The sequence below is a fragment of the Oncorhynchus kisutch genome, linkage group LG11 (assembly GCF_002021735.2).
Source record: "Oncorhynchus kisutch isolate 150728-3 linkage group LG11, Okis_V2, whole genome shotgun sequence".
Classification (NCBI taxonomy): domain Eukaryota; kingdom Metazoa; phylum Chordata; class Actinopteri; order Salmoniformes; family Salmonidae; genus Oncorhynchus; species Oncorhynchus kisutch.
This window is the reverse complement of record NC_034184.2, coordinates 64,416,751-64,434,098: the sequence shown is the minus strand read 5'-3', so window position 1 is coordinate 64,434,098 and position 17,348 is coordinate 64,416,751. Positions and strand designations below refer to the sequence as shown.

General features: G+C 44.6%; 1 protein-coding gene across 5 annotated transcripts in view; it reads left to right on the top strand.

Annotated features, from left to right (window-relative positions):
• The window catches only part of arhgap21a (Rho GTPase activating protein 21a), a 108,282-nt gene that overhangs the window by 37,855 nt on the left and 53,079 nt on the right, over nucleotides 1–17,348 (top strand). For all 5 annotated transcript variants that reach the window (XM_031836094.1, XM_031836093.1, XM_031836095.1 and 2 more), the window contains 2 exons: nucleotides 10,768–10,959; nucleotides 14,933–14,954. In XM_031836094.1, coding sequence (XP_031691954.1) covers nucleotides 10,768–10,959; nucleotides 14,933–14,954 — 214 coding nt within the window. The remainder of the gene's footprint in view (nucleotides 1–10,767; nucleotides 10,960–14,932; nucleotides 14,955–17,348) is intronic.

Here is a 17,348-nt window from a genome sequence, read left to right as displayed (position 1 = left end):
GCCGATGCAGCCTCTCTCCAGCCTACCCTACCGCCGTCTTTAAGGAAATCCCAATTCAATTTCTTCTACATGCCTAGACTGGAAGTTTGCCACTGTTGTCATGTGGACAACCCAAATCGTATTCTAAGGCTATGAGTTGTGTATGTTGTTGCAAGTTGAAAAGATGTGATGCTCAAGTGCATAAATTTGTCATAACTGAGTCATGCCAAGGGGAAATGTCCGTTTAAAAAAAATATATATATATTTTTTAGAGTTGCTACATTATTTTGATTTGAGTTTCTCTTCAAAATAAAGTTGGCATTGCCAGATGTCTTCCTCTTTCCTTACCAAGGCAAATGCAGTCTTATCTCTTTTTTTTTTTTTAAATATACATTTTCGGAACATTTTGTGGACTTTTCAGCAGTATATTTTTAGTATCACTTGCCACCAAATTGTTTTGTCTTGTAAACACCAGCAGAAGGAGAACCTGGATTGCCGAAGTGCCATTTGCGAGTTTTTACAGACGTGCCTAGCACTACTGTTTCTCCTTACATAAGCAGATAATTAGCAACATTCTCATTTACAAACAGCTCAGACCAGGTCTCTCTCTGACTAGTCCCAGCTAGATCCCTCCCCCTGCTCCTTTTGAGGAAAGTAGTCTTTCCAAGTAGCCCATAATGCACACTCCCAGCCCTGGCATATGACTGATAAATTATATCCCCATATAAAGTACCTTACTCCGCCAATACCCCCTAAGATCAAGCAGACTTGGACGCTTATCTTGGCCTTACAACAAAACAAAATCTGGCAACAATATCAGCAGATCTTTCTCCTGGGATGCCAGGTTGGACATTTTATTGTGGGGCCAATGCCCCCTAGTGCCCCCCTAGGGCTGTATGAAGGCTTTTGGGGTTGTGGGTGTGTTTTGAGGGCAGGCTGTTCCTTGGCCCTCATTAGCTCCTCCTTTGTTACAGTAAGCCATACCTCATGGAGCCCAGATGCAGCATGTCTAGATTAAATCTCCCTTCCCACAAGGAGTCTTGAAAAGCTCTGTTGAATAGACCCTAATCCTCCTGCAGATTTTTCTTTTCTTCTCTCCACCCCTCCGACCCCTTCTCAAATTAATAGTTTTTGTTCTTGAGCCCCGATTTAGCTTTATTGTTCCCTATGTTTTTGAACACTGACCTCATTCCGTTTGTTACACATCAAACCTCCAGATAATCGGCTAATAAATATTTGTATTCCAGCTAGATGGTTTCAGAGGATGTTTACATTTCAACATCTGAAAGAAGTTGCAACCACTCAACACCTAAGATGGTTATTTGGTTATTCTCTGCACTTGCTACAGCTGATGGTAATAGGCTGCACAGACAAATCCATTCTTATAGCTTTAACAAGAGCAAGGTATTGGGTTTCATTTGAAAACAGCATAACATTTTTCACTTGCCAAAACTGAATATTTCAGTCATCAGAAATGGAACTCATTTTAGCAACTTTCTGTTGGCCCTCTTATCCTGACCGCCTGCAACCAATCCAAATCCACAAATTGGCCGGGCTTCTCTTGATTTTTATCACACCACTGATTTGGTTTCAGTTTACAAACCCATAATGGGGGGAGAACTCATAACAACATCTAAAACCCCTTTTTTACATCCTTGTCTTTTCCCCTCCAACACTAGTCTGGTATTTCCCTTGGCCCATGGTGTGATGTTGCGTGAACCCACAAGGCTGTTGGCAGGGGGACTCGCACTTCACTCACAGCTGTAGTATGAAGGGTCCGGAGCGAGAGAGTGGGGTAGGACGGAAACAGGGAAATGACAGCAGCCCTATGTGTAAAGACCTATTATAAGTTATAAAACAAACAACCCTGAGCCCTGCTTCTCTGGTCAGTGAGTGAAAGGAGAACCTTTCGTACCAGAATTTCATGGGAGACTGTGGCTACACTTGGTGTTAATTTTGTGGGCTGGTCCAAAGCAAAGCAGACTCGTTGTTTTTTGTGGAAATTGACAGCACTACTATTTTTCTGTTCTCCCATGGTCCCATAAACAATGAAAAGGATCCTATGAGATGGTGTTAATAGCCATGTCAGTTTGATAGTTGTAGTGTGGACACATACAGGCAGGCACCTGTTTGTATGCCCAACTACTGAGACCCTGGTACATCAGTCAGTAGTCTTCTTCATTGTGTGTTGTTTGCAATAAATAAAGCCTAATTTTGAAGATTGTTGGTGTGAAAGTGGAAATTAAATACTGCACGATGTTGAGCCCTTTTCTGAGGCACCTAAGTTGGCATTCCAATTGTCCGCACCTTTTAGATTTGTATTATTAACCCTTTCATATACAGACAAAAATCCAACTTTTTTACCATACCATCTTCCGTATACCGTCTTTTGTTTATATCAGAAAGGGGTACTGTGTAAAATGTCCAGTTGCAAATTGATATGCATAAAAGGAGGTAGACCTGGAAGAAAGTGGTAAATAAGGGGCTGTTTTGAAAGCGGGTCATATCAACCTAAAGTTATACCATGTCTTCTGTCTGAAATGAGTAGGACTAGATGTTATGGGAGGATTCTAAAGCATTAGGCTCGTACAGGTAAATACCTGAGGGAGTGGATCTGTTTTGTGGAAGGCAGCACCTGCATTGCCCCAGGCCATGTTCACTCTTCTGTGTCTTAGGGTCTGTTTGGTGTCAAGGCTTTGAAGGGTATTGTTTGGACGTGTGCGTTAGTGACCTATGAAAGCAAGTCTGAGAATCAGTGAAAGGCACGTCTACACATCACTCTCGTTGCTCTACAGCTTCCCGAGAGGATGACCTGAATAGTGTCAATACTACTGCACTCAACTAGCCTGGACCCAGATCGGTTTGCGCTGTCTTGCCAACTCCTTTGGTTATCCAGGCTAGCGCTCAACGAGCCAAGGCATTAAAACATAACCTATATCCACACAAAGTCAACCAAACAAAAAGCATAACAAAGGATTAGAACATTACACTACTCCTGCTTTCAAAATGTAGTTGCTACGTTTGCATGTTGATCTATGGCATGCATGTTCCGGTATATTGTGGCTCTATGTTAAGAATTGGCCCTAGGCTATAACTGTTTTGTTCAGCGTTTTCAAAGCAGGCTGGAGGAAGTGAGATGGAAGAAGGCCAGGTTCAGTAAATACCACACACCTCTCCACTGAGTTTTGTCCTGTACCCTACGTCTCTGAATGGCTGGTTTCACATGCAGTGGCCAGGGGAAAAATCCCTGGCCCAATGGCTGACTGTTGTGGCCCTGTTTATCGCCATGGCAACTGTAAAAGTAGTCCCATGAAGTCGTGTTTCGTGTGTGTGAGACTCCACATGCCACTGAATCAAATTCCTGCCTAAGGGGATGCATTTTACACTCACACTCTGGCAAAATTCTTATAATTTGACATAAATGGATGCAAGAAACATTTTCATATGAAGATTGTGGTAGCAAAACCCATAAAACTATCCAACTCATTGTTTATCTAAAGCAATCTGTTTGGCATGATGTGGCCAGGCCCGTAATGTTCCACTATAATGCAAAGCTGATGTAAACACAAACCATTCACAGTAAAGGATTTCCCCCTCGACTTTTCTTGTGTTGGTGACACTTGAGACGAGACTTGCATCCAGTCATTTCTTTGACGAGCTTTCGTCCAGCTACTTGCATAACATGGACGCCTCGAATGGTGCAGGCTATATTCAGTGGAATGAATGTGGTAATAAGATGGTCATCAGCAATGCGTGGTTGGAGGGAACATTCCATCACTGGTTTCCTGTTCTTTTCTTGGTCGCTGCTGGAATAGTAGATTAGAAAGACTGCTTTAAATAAGTCAGACTCAAAATATGAACACTTATCTGACCGGCTGATAGACTGGCAATTTTGATCTGCCATTTTTGTTTTAGTTTGTCATATGAAGTACCCTTTTTCAGAGGTGTTCCTCATTTTCTCAACTAATGGCAATATGTGAAAATTTCCCCAGATTCACTTGAAAAGCAGTGAGAGTTGTCTAAGATGACTGCTATTGCTTTTCCTTTTGGAGCAGAGTTCCATTTCTTCGACATCACCTGATTCCAAATCTGATTAAATATTGAACTATTTGTCCCCCAATCAGAGTGCTTTGCTAAGCAGCATCCAGGCAGATTCTGTCCTATCCAGCACACTGCACTTAAGATAAAGCCTTTGTCAAGCCCTCCTGTGGGTTTGTTTACCATAACCCATTAAAAAAGTGTCCGCATGGCACCAGGCTCTCCTCTTATGTAATCCCACTGGGGAAAGATGAAGGGAAAACGGGTTTGGATGGGGTGTGAAAATAGCTTGTAAATACGATGGAATAAGCACACAGCCTTTGGAGAAAGGCACTGACTTAATTAAGAGACGATATAGATAGATTGAAAGTGTCTCTGTACTGTCATGTGAGCACTATGTTTGTGTGGAAAGGGCATGCTTTTAAACATTGTGTCCAAATGGCCTTTACATTCACAGAGAATATGTGGTGGCTGCCTTGTGTGGTCCAACCTCACCATATCCACCAATGGACCTAGAATCCCAGCTATTTCTGTCCCTCAGATAGTAGGCATGGCTGCCTTTGTCCCCCCCTACGCTAGAATGTGTAGTTTGCGGAATTTCTCTAGCGCTTAACCTGTTTGTGTGTGTTTGGTTTATTCAGAATCAGGTGAAAAAGAGTGCGAGAGGAGAAGGGAGGGTTAAAAGAGAACTCATCTGGCCGCCCAGCCAGATGTGTATGTGTGTGTGCTTATGAGAGAGTGTGAGGTGGGTGGATGTGCTGGTGCGTCAGTCTGCCCCAGCTCTGCAACACTCTCTGCTGAGTGGAAACATCATGTGGCTGTGGGAAGCACAGAGGAACAGCCCAGCTTCCCAACACTGAGAACAGACCGGGCGAGAGAGGGAACAGGGGGAAGTAAAAAAAGAAACTCAGAGTAACAAAGACTGAGACGCTAGTGAGACCATCTCGGAGCAGAAGAGGAGAGCTCCACTGCCTGGCTTCCTTCTTTTTCTTTGACGGATATAAAGGCATATTGCTGGCTATGCCATGCTGGCCCAGAGGAACGGGGGCGTCTCCGCCGGGAGCTGTGTGACTACGGTGCCCCTGAAGGATTGCCCTGACCTGGTGGATCTGCTGGATGTAGAGGTGGACTGCTCTCCCTCGACGGGGGACTGTCCCTGGGCTCGTCTGGCCGGTTTAGAATGCTGCCTGTCGGAGCCCTACTGCCTGTGGTTCCAGCTGCTAGCGCAGGCTTACTGGGGGGACGTGGAGCTAGGCCTCAGGGGGGAAACAGACAGGAGAGTGTCCTGGGGCAGACTCCAAGAAGCATCCAGGAGGAACTGTGTTCGTTCCAGGGTAAGGCGCCAAGCTTTCGGAGGACTTTTCGAGTTCACCCTAATGCCTTTCGGATTGCATAAAGAGCTTGATCACAAATCCTGTGTTCGAAGCAAATAGTAGGTCTTTTAGTAGAGAGCCGTTGGCAGTGCGTTATTGAGTTGTAATACATTGACCTGTGCTGAAATATGTGCCCAGGCAGTATCAGTGGCTTGCAGCTAAGCGTATTGTGTAATATAGTAAGGATTTGTGAGGGGGGGCAACACCGTGTGTTGTCTCAGGAATGTCGCGTGCCTCTTCCCTTGCTCCAGTGGCAGTGTAGTACTGTTTCACTGACCGGTCTTTTGTAATGCTTCCGATGGTCAATTCTGAAAGACTGAAAGGACAGCGATATATTTAGGAGATACTAGCTGTATTTCCATCAGCTGTTATCAATGCGCCATGGATTTATTTTTGGATCTGTACTCAAAGCATTTCAGTACTTACAGTACTTATTTATTTCAGATTTATATTTTATTATTATCATTGTCGTTCGTTGGAATAATTCAGTTATTGTTTTGGGCAAGGGGAGCGCAACACTATATTTTCCTATGATGTGAATAATGTCTTGTGTAGTTGCAATGGCCTGTGGTCAGAGGGGAAGCCATTAAGCTAACCGCACCAGAGTGACTCACTATGGCCTCGGAGGACTGTGAGGAGAGACTGAGTCGACAGGTATTGGACCCACAACTACACAGCTGACATACAAATGCACAGCACCCACATGGCAAGTAGCTATAGGCTATTTTCCGACATCATATTCAAATCTATATTTAATGGCTGTTGCTGATTGGTGCAGCCGAGAGGGATTCCAAAGCGGAAGTGTTGACTGTTTTGAACCTGTGCTGATGGGGAATGCCAGTGTAGATGCCTCACATGACTGTGTCGGATATGGAGGGGAGTTCTTAGCCAACTAGTCCCGAGTGACACTTTTTTCAGGGTGTGGTGGGATGCTATAATACCTCATGAATGTGTTCCCCAATCCTCAATCCTACCCTTCACTCAAAATGTCAGTCAGCAAGGTCTGTAAAGCTACGTGCAAAGAACTTTGGAATTAGTCCGATTTTAGTTGTTTGAGGGTTAGCTAATCCTCATTGCTTCTTTCACTATGACTGCAGTGCCAGCCACAGTCCTGCTCCCTGTTCTGCATGGTTGCCTCCTCTTCTTTTCAATAATTCAACATGTTAAATATAGAGATGGAAAAGTGTGTGTGGGAATGGTCTTGTTCTTCTATTGTTATGGGGACCTGAAATCCCCTAAAGTCCCCACAAGGATAGTAAAACAAGGAATATTCTCTCAGGCTATTTTAAGCTCAGGGTTTAGGTTTAAGGTTAGAATTAGGGTTAAGCTTTAAGGTTACATTTAAGGTTGGGGTTTAGGGGAAATAGGATTTTGAATGGAAATAAATGTTAGGTCCCCATGAGGATAGAAAAACAAGTGTGTGTTGGTGTGTGTGTCCCCACAAGGGTTTCTATGCAGAGCTGCGGGGTCGTAGTGATCTCACCAGGCCCACAGTTATACAGGCCCAGCCCATTCTCTTGAGGCTCCTACATCTGCTGTACACACACACACAGACACACACACACAGAGGTGTGGTGGGGAGAGCGTAAGGGAGGACAGAGAGAGGGGAAAGCTTAAAGAAAGAGGAGGCAGTGTTTTCGCACTGGAGAAGAAGGAAAAAACAACCTCTGCTCATAACCTGTGGAGAAAGCTGGGCTGAGGTTGCAGCGAGGACTGTTTGGCAGGCCCATGGTTGGCCCGTAGTCACTGCGGTGCTGTCAATGGCGACCACTAACGCACACCCTGTGGCGGTGTGGGCTGAGCGAACCATCAGTTTGATAATGAATCTGACATAAGTCTTACGGTTCAGACGAGAGGCAGGCAGGAGGACATCGTGTGGCTTTCTCGTTGACTTTGGGTTGTGAAATACTGTAGCGCTTTTTGGAATTTATGTGATAAGGTCAGGGGATTCTTTATGTGGTGTTGTACATGCCTGTGATGCATACCAGGCAGGATAGATTACAGTGTAGGTTATTGTGTGTCTGTCTGTGTGACGTCATGTTCAGGAAAAGAGTGTCTCTTATAAGAAGACTGGGGTGAATCACTGTTTTCTCTGTGGTTACCGTTGCCATGATATATGTTTGAGACTGGTGGAAATCCCTGTTTCGTGTAAACGGCTTAGTTCCATCTACAACAGTGTACAAATGATTTGTTGCGGACGGAGCTGTGGCACGTAGCCTTAATGGATCTGACAACCGGCTCTGTTATGAGAAAATAAACGAAAGTGTGTTGAGCAGGATCTGAGCCTTTTCAGTGTTCCTGGATGTTGGAGCTCTGTCTCGCACTCAACAGCATTCACAAGTTTGTCATTATACAAAATGGCATTTCACTGCTCTTCAACCCAGCCAGCGCCAATCTCTTGTTGCGTCAAGGTGTGATGTATTTGCCTACCTTGAATTCAATTGGAATAAGCTTAGCCGCTCTCTGATGAAAGCACTGAACACAAAGTATACAAGTAATTCCTCACAAAACCTAGGCCATAAAATACCTTGATTTTGGGGGATTTACACAAATTATAATCCATAGAATAGCCCTTTGGAGAAACGATTGACATACTGTATATTTTACATTTTGTGCGTATAATTGATCAAAGTTGGAATATTTATTACATTTTGGTCTTACCCAGGCCTCCTTTAAAACTCCTGTCCTCCCTGTCCCTGAATGAACTCTTTTGTTTACTTTCTTACCTTCCTGAGCGCTCGGTAGAACCGTAGCCATGTCAACAAACTGAATCTTATTCCATTTCACGTAACTCCGCTTGATTTAGCCAAATGAACTCTCACTCTGTCAGATAAACAAGGTGAGAGAACAAGATAAATGTGTAGCCATTGGCTGCTGTTTTATCTCCGAAAACAGAGCACGCTTTGTTTGAAATAAAGCTTCTTGACTGTCTTCAGTGACAAGGAGCACATTGAGAGTAGCCTGGTACAAGATGTAATGGGGATTTGATGCCATGTTCTCATCACTTGTAAATTGTGGCCTTGTGAATCTGATGACTGTACTGTTAAGATTGATTATGTCATCACTACTGAAGGTCTCCTTTTTATTTATTTCACCTTTATTTAACCAGGTAAGCCAGTTGAGAACAAGTTCTCATTTACAACTGCAACCTGGCCAAGATAAAGCAAAGTAGTGCGACAAAAACAACATAGTTACACAAACAAACGTACAGTCAGTAACACAGTAGAAAAATCTATGCACATTGTGTGCAAATGTAGGGAGGTAAAGGCAATAAATAGGCCATAGAGGTGAATTAATTACAATTTAGCATTAACACTGGAGTGATAGATGTGCAGATGATGATGTGCAAGCAGAGAACTGGAAGGAAAGGCGGCCAAAAGAAGTGTTGGCTTTGGGGATGACCTGTGAAGGGCCACCATTGTTCCTGTTCCCAAGAAAGCTAAGGTAACTGAGCTAAACGACTACCGCCCCATAGCACTCACTTCCGTCATCATGAAGTACTTTGAGAGACTAGTCAAGGACCATATCACCTCCACCCTACCTGACACCCTAGACCCACTCCAATTTGCTTACCGCCCAAATAGGTCCACAGACGATACAATCTCAACCACACTGCACACTGCCCTAACCCATCTGGACAAGAGGAATACCTATGTGAGAATGCTGTTCATCGACTACAGCTCGGCATTCAACACCATAGTACCCTCCAAGCTCGTCATCAAGCTCGAGACCCTGGGTCTCGACCCCGCCCTGTGCAACTGGGTACTGGACTTCCTGACGGGCCGCCCCCAGGTGGTGAGGGTAGGCAACAACATCTCCTCCCCGCTGATCCTCAACACTGGGGCCCCACAAGGGTGCGTTCTGAGCCCTCTCCTGTACTCCCTGTTCACCCACGACTGCTTGGCCACGCACGCCTCCAACTCAATCATCAAGTTTGCGGACGACACAACAGTGGTAGGCTTGATTACCAACAACGACGAGACGGCCTACAGGGAGGAGGTGAGGGCCCTCGGAGTGTGGTGTCAGGAAAATAACCTCACACTCAACGTCAACAAAACTAAGGAGATGATTGTGGACTTCAGGAAACAGCAGAGGGAACACCCCCCTATCCACATCGATGGAACAGTAGTGGAGAGGGTAGCAAGTTTTAAGTTCCTCGGCATACACATCACAGACAAACTGAATTGGTCCACTCACACAGACAGCATCGTGAAGAAGGCGCAGCAGCGCCTCTTCAACCTCAGGAGGCTGAAGAAATTCGGCTTGTCACCAAAAGCACTCACAAACTTCTACAGATGCACAATCGAGAGCATCCTGGCGGGCTGTATCACCGCCTGGTACGGCAACTGCTCCGCCCTCAACTGTAAGGCTCTCCAGAGGGTAGTGAAGTCTGCACAACGCATCACCGGGGGCAAACTACCTGCCCTCCAGGACACCTACACCACCCGATGTTACAGGAAGGCCATAAAGATCATCAAGGACATCAACCACCCGAGCCACTGCCTGTTCACCCCGCTATCATCCAGAAGGCGTGGTCAGTACAGGTGCATCAAAGCTGGGACCGAGAGACTGAAAAACAGCTTCTATCTCAAGGCCATCAGACTGTTAAACAGCCACCACTAACATTGAGTGGCTGCTGCCAACACACTGACTCAACTCCAGCCACTTTAATAATGGGAATTGATGGGAATTGATGTAAATATATCACTAGCCACTTTAAACAATGCTACCTTATAATGTTACTTACCCTACATTATTAATCTCATATGCATACGTATATACTGTACTCTATATCATTGACTGTATCCTTATGTAATACATGTATCACTAGCTACTAACTATGCCACTTTGTTTACATACTCATCTCATATGTATATACTGTACTCGATACCATCTACTGTATCTTGCCTATGCTGCTCTGTACCATCACTCATTCATATATCCTTATGTACATATTCTTTATCCCCTTACACTGTGTATAAGACAGTAGTTTTGGAATTGGGGGCTTTGATGACATAACGGATGGCACTATGATAGATTACATCCACTTTGCAGGATCGGTAGGATAGTCAGTTTTACGAGGGTATGTTTTGCAGCATGAGTGAAGGAGGCTTTGTCTTTCAGCTGCATCCTTCAGTTTCAAACCATTCAAAACACCTTCTCCCTCTAGGATGATAATAGAGGAAAAGGGTAGTCTAAGGCCACTTCCAGATAATGTTTTCTTCTGTAACTGAATCAGTAATGAGCTTACTTTACATTAAAAGAGGTATGTAAGAGGGAAACGTGTGAATCTACCTGTCCTACATTGAGTGGATTATCTGAAAGGTAACAATAACCACATTAAAAGTCTCTCTCTCCCCCTCTCTGTTTCTCTCAGGCTAAACAGAAGGATGGGCGTGACCAGAGCGAGGCATCTGCGACGGGGTCCCCGGTTGGGGTGGAAGAGGAGCCCTTCTCCTGGCCGGGCCCCAAGACACTCCGGCTGCAGCGCACTTCGCAGGGCTTCGGCTTCACGCTGCGCCACTTCATCGTCTACCCGCCAGAGTCAGCTGTCCACTCTTCCCTCAAGGTGAGAACATCATGACCGCACTCAAGCAACCTTAGTGAACATACAGTGTATTTGGAAAGTATTCAGAAACATGACTTTTTCCACATTTTATGTTATAGCCTTATTTTAAAATGGATAAAAAATAAATAAAACATCCTCACCAATCTACATAATACCCAATAATGACAATTTTTCAAATGTATAAAACATGTAAAAACGCATACCTTGAACTTTAGCTCAGGTGCATCCTGTTTTCATTGATCATCCTTAATGTTTCTACATCTTGATTGGAGTCCACTTCATTTGGACATGATTTGAAAAGGCGCACATCTGTCTATATAAGGTCCCACAGTTGACAGTGCATGTCAGAGCAAAACCCAAGCCATGAGGTCGAAGGAATTGTCCGTAGAGCTCATAGACAGGATTGTGTAGAGGCATAGATCTGGGGAAGGGTACCAACAAATGTCTGCAGCATTGAAGGTACCCAACAACACAGTGGCCTCCATTATTCTTAAATGGAAGAAGTTTGGAACGACCAAGAGTCATCCTAGAGCTGGCCACCCTGAGGAATCGGGGAAGAAGGGCCTCTGTTAGGGAGGTGACCAAGAACATGATGGTCACTCTGACAGAGCTCCAGAGTTCCTCTGTAAAGATGGGAGAACCTTCCAGAAGGACAACCATCTTTGCAGCACTCCACCTATCAGGCCTTTATGATAGAGTGGCCAGACGAAAGCCACATTACCCCGCTTGGAGTTAGCCAAAAGCTAAAGGACTCTGACCATGTGAAACAAGATTATCTGGTCGGATGAAACCAAGATTGAACTCTATGGCCTGAATGCCAAGTGTCATGTCTGGAGGAAACCTGGCACCGTCCCTACGGTGAAGCACGGTGGTGGAAGCATCATGCTGTGGGATGTTTTTCAGTGGCAGGGACTGGGAGACTAGTCAGGAACGAAGGAAAGATGAACAGAATAAAGTACAGAGATCCTTATTGAAAACCTGCTCCAGAGAACTCAGGACCTCAGACTGGGGCAAAGGTTCACCTTCCAACAGCACGACCCTAAGCACACAGCTGAGACATTGCAAAAGTGGCTTCAGGACACTTCTCTGAATGTCCTTGAGTGGCCCAGCCAGAGTGATGAAGGCGAGTGATGAAGCACGTAAAAAAAATCATCTGTCCTCAGTTGCACCACTCACTACTGAGTTCCCAACTGGGAAAGGGGGATACCTAGTCAGTTGTACAACTGAATGCATTCAACTGAAATGTCTTCCTCATTTAACCCAACCCCTCTGAATCTGAGAGGTGCGGAGGGCTGCCTTAATTGACATCCACGTCTTCAGCACTCAGGGAACAGTGGGTTAACTGCCTTGCTCAGGGGCAGAACAACAGAGTTTTACCTTGTCAGCTTGGGGATTTGATCCAGCAACCTTTCAGTTACTGACCCAACGCTCCTACCCGCCAGGCTACCTGCCCCTGGAACCAATGTCAGCCACTATAACTGGTCTTCGCAAACTTCATGAGTAGGGTTTCCATGGCTGAGCAGCCACACACACATAATGCCAAACGTTTGTTAGTGGTGTAAAGCTCGCCGACATTGGACTCTCTTCACAATCTGGCAGTCCGACAGACTAACCTGAGTTTGGCGGATGCCAGGAGAACGCTACCTGCCCCAATGCATAGTGCCATTGGTGGAGGAAGAATAACAGTCTGGGGCAGTTTTTCATGGTTCGGACTAGGCCCCTTAGTTCCAGTGAAGGGAAGTCTTACTGCTACAGCATACAATGACATTGTAGACGATTCTGTGGCAACAGTTTGGGAAGGCCCTTTCCTGTTTCACCATGACAATGCCCCTTGCACAAAGCGAGGTCCATACAGATAGTGTGTCTAGATCGGTGTGGAAGAACTTGACTGGCCTGCACAGAGTCCTGAACTCAACCCCAGTGAACACCTTTGGGATGAATTGGAACACCGACTGTGAGCCAGGCCTAATTGCCCAACCAGTGCCCATCCTCACTAATGCTCTTGTGGCTGAATGGAAGCAAGTCCCTGCAGAATTATTTTATTAATGCCCATGATTTTGGAATGAAATGTTCGCCGAGCAGGTGTCCATACTTTTGGCCATGTAGTGTATATACTCTACATGTTTTATATTTGACCTTTATTTAAACAGGGAGTCACCATTAAGACCAGGGTCTCTTTCACAAGGGAGCCCTGCACAGACAATTCATAGACCAATAATACTGTACTACTTACATTCAACCATATTTCTATAATATGAATCATCAACTAATATGGACCAATTTGTAGAAGAAGACTATGGGTTACAGTTGTCAGTTTCCTACAACACTGAAATTCACCAATATCTGGTAGTGTACAACAGTGTTTTGTAGTGTAATCTCAGTTGTAGTGTCATCTTACCTGGGAAGGGAGCCAGAAACACCAACTGAATAACATCAACATTATGCTGCTCCGTGCATTTAATCCTGCTGTCCCAGCAGTTCCTGTCTTAATGGGCCGCCATTCCACAGTTTTCAGTAAATACCGAAATACTCAACGTCTTCTAGTGGGATAGTGCTTCCGATGCCTCCATCTGATTGTTTCAAGACATGTATTTTTCTTTAAAGGGATTTACTGTTGTCGTTAGCCAACCACCTGTCTCCATTTGGGATTTTTCTAACAATCAAAACATTTGTAGAAGTGTTTTGTGTTTACGTTTGCAAGTGTATTTTGACACTCTTTACACTGTGTTAAAAGAGATCTTAGACAGAGCACTTATTCTCTGTCTGTTTGGATTTTGCTATGGCACTGCCATTTAAATTCAAAGCTGAAGCACTCCGCCTAGATGCTGCAGAGTTGTATCCAGCCGTACCGGGGGAAAGGCCCTCGCTTGTGGCACTGTACTGTGTTGGCCTATTTTCTTCATTCAAGTAGAATTGGGTTGCTTTGTGTTTCTGTGTAATCACATTTCAACTCTTACCTGAAAAAACGGAAACTTCATTGAGAGTTTATTGGTTCTCAGTGCATTAAGAAATAAAAAGCAATATGGCTCCATCAGTAACATTTGCCTCGTGGTCGTAATGCCCATTTCTAATGCTCCCAGAAATGGCATTAGAGTTGGCAGAGCTGGCAAGGCCAAGTCTTGTTCAGCTTTTCACTGAGACTTTCTAATTCCCTTCTTACACGTAAGATGCAGATAAGAGCTTCTGGGAAATACAATTTCAGGGTGATCTTAGACAAAGTCTTTGCTAACATAAAATAAACCCTGTAACTTTGTAGAAATTCTCAGAATTCCATCCGAGATGCCATGATTACATTTGATTTAACTAGGCAAATTCTTATTTTACAATGACTAACTAGGAACAGTGGGTTAACTGCCTTGTTCAGGGGCAGAACGGCAGAGTTTTACCTTGTCAGCTCAGGGATTCGATCTAGCAACCTTTCGGTTACTGGCCCAACGCTCTTAACCTCTAGGCTACCTTCTGTATTGTAATTACTTTTTGGAGCTCTTGAGTAATCACAGTCCCAGTCTTTCTGAAACTGGGTTAACTTGAAGAAGGTCAGCCTGTCTTATAGGATTGCCAAGGGAAACTCTGGAGTCTTAAAGAATATGTGGAGAACATATGTGTTGCTTCAGGGTTACGGGATTAGAACACTCATGTGGGTGTTTTGAACCCGCACTTGAAGGAAATTAAGTATTTAAGCTTGAAGGATATCAGATAAAAACAAACAAATCTAAAGTAGGTTTTTCTAATCAACATTTTCAGTGACGGCAACACGTAGAAGAACACCGTCTTCGTCCCTTGTCACGTTTGTTTGAATCTACTTTAATGTTGCATATTGTGACTTATGTCAATTAGTCTTGTTTAATGACAGTGAAAGCCATTTTCTATTTTCTTCCAGAGTACAACACTCAATCACTGTTATCTTCATTGAGGAAAACCCCAGATAAAATGTGAATGCAAAACATGTCTGACTATCTTTTCTCTCTTCTAGGATGAAGACAATGGCAGTCGAGGTAAGTGGACAGCATGTATATCAAGTTCTTGTTGAATTTGTAACTCTACTCCCTCCAGACTTTGAATAGAACATCTATAAAAGAAGACTGATAGTCACTGATCAGCAAGCAAGCTTCATCTCTTCAGTGTTGCACATGGTCACTCACAAACCATTCAGATAAACCTTCCCATTCAACAACAGCAACGTGACAAAACACTGCACTCTTGAATGCACTTCGTCTCTCACTGTATCAACGAGTGAGTCACGCCCTGCTCTTACACAGGAGAAAATCTCCAGCAGCCACTGCACCACTCACTCTGGCTCCTGACCAATCCTAGACAGGTGTTTGGTTACTCCTCTAGTGTAGTGCACTCTGAGAATTGCAGTGAGATCACATTCCTAGTACTCAGTGGCGTGATACCAGCAGATCTCTCAAGCTAGATTGAAACCTGCAATTGATGTAGTAGGGCCAGTGTACTGTTATTCACTCTCCCTTTAACTCCTTAAATGTCATGACAAGAGGAATCAGATTAAAAGGAAGTAGTAAATCATCTTAATGCTTGTTTAACCTTCACTGCTTCAAGTGAATCAGTGGTAAACCAATTCAGCATAGAAAATAACCAGTTTCAAGTAGGAATTTTGATTGATCAAGTAGTTTATAACCAAATGTGATCCGTCAATCAGCTTTCCCAATGGTCTGTATCTTCGTTGAGCTATACAGAATCCATCAATACGGTCTGAACAGTATTCTTCATAGCGGTTAAATATGATTGTAAACCCAGTGGTTCGAGCCTTGAATACTGATTGGCTAAAAGTTGTGGTATATCAGACCGTATACCACGGGTATGACAACCATTTAACTGTTCTAATTACATTGGTAACCAATTTATAATACACTGCTCAAAAAAATAAAGGGAACACTAAAATAACACATCCTAGATCTGAATGAATGAAATATTCTTATTAAATACTTTTTTCTTTACATAGTTGAATATGCTGACAACAAAATCACACAAAAATGATCAATGGAAATCAAATTTATCAACCCATGGAGGTCTGGATTTGGAGTATCACTCAAAATTAGTGGAAAACCACACTACAGGCTGATCCAACTTTGATGTAATGTCCTTAAAACAAGTCAAAATGTGGCCTCCACGTGCCTGTATGACCTCCCTACAACGCCTGGGCATGCTCCTGATGAGGTGGCGGATGGTCTCCTGAGGGATCTCCTCCCAGACCTGGACTAAAGCATGGCGCGAGACATGATGTCCCAGATGTGCTCAATTGGATTCAGGTCTGGTGAACGGGCGGGCCAGTCCATAGCATCAATGCCTTCCTCTTTCAGGAACTGCTGACACATTCCAGCCACATGAGGTCTAGCATTGTCTTGCATTAGGAGGAACCCAGGGCCAACCGCACCAGCATATGGTCTCACAAGGGGTCTGAGGATCTCATCTCGGTACCTAATGGCAGTCAGGCTACCTCTGGCGAGCACATGGAGGGCTGTGCGGCTCCCCAAAGAAATGCCACCCCACACCAGGCCATGACTGACCCACCGCCAAACCGGTCATGCTGGAGGATGTTGCAGAACGTTCTTCACGGCGTCTCCAAACTCTGTCACGTGCTCAGTGTGAACCTGCTTTCATCTGTGAAGAGCACAGGGTACCAGTGGCGAATTTGCCAATCTTGGTGTTCTCTGGTAAATGCCAAACGTCCTGCACGGTGTTGGGCTGTAAGCACAACCCCCACCTGTGGACGTCGGGCCCTCATTCAACCCTCATGGAGTCTGTTTCTGACTGTTTGAGCAGACACATGCACATGTGTGGCCTGCTGGAGGTCATTTTGCAGGGCTCTGACAGTGCTACTCCTTGCACAAATGCGGAGGTAGCGGTCATGCTGCTGGGTTGTTGCCCTCCTACGGCCTCCTCCACGTCTCCTGATGCGCTAGCCTGTCTCCTGGTAGCGCCTCCATGCTCTGGACACTACGCTGACAGACACAGCAAACCTTCTTGCCACAGCTCGCATTGATGTGTCATCCTGGATGAGCTGCACTACCTGAGCCACTTGTGTGGGTTGTAGACTCCGTATCATGCTACCACTAGAGTGAAAGCACCGCCAGCATTCAAAAGTGACCAAAACATCAGCCAGGAAACATAGGAACTGATAAGTGGTCTGTGGTCACCACCTGCAGAACCACTCCTTTATTGGGGGTGTCTTGCTAATTGCCTATAATTTCCACCTGTTGTCTATTCCATTTGCACAACAGCATGTGAAATTTATTGTCAATCAGTGTTGCTTCCTAAGTGGACAGTTTTTAATTTCACAGAAGTGTGATTGACTTGGAGTTACATTGTGTTGTTTAAGTGTTCCCTTTATTTTTTTGAGCAGTGTAGCAATATGACACCTCTGGGGT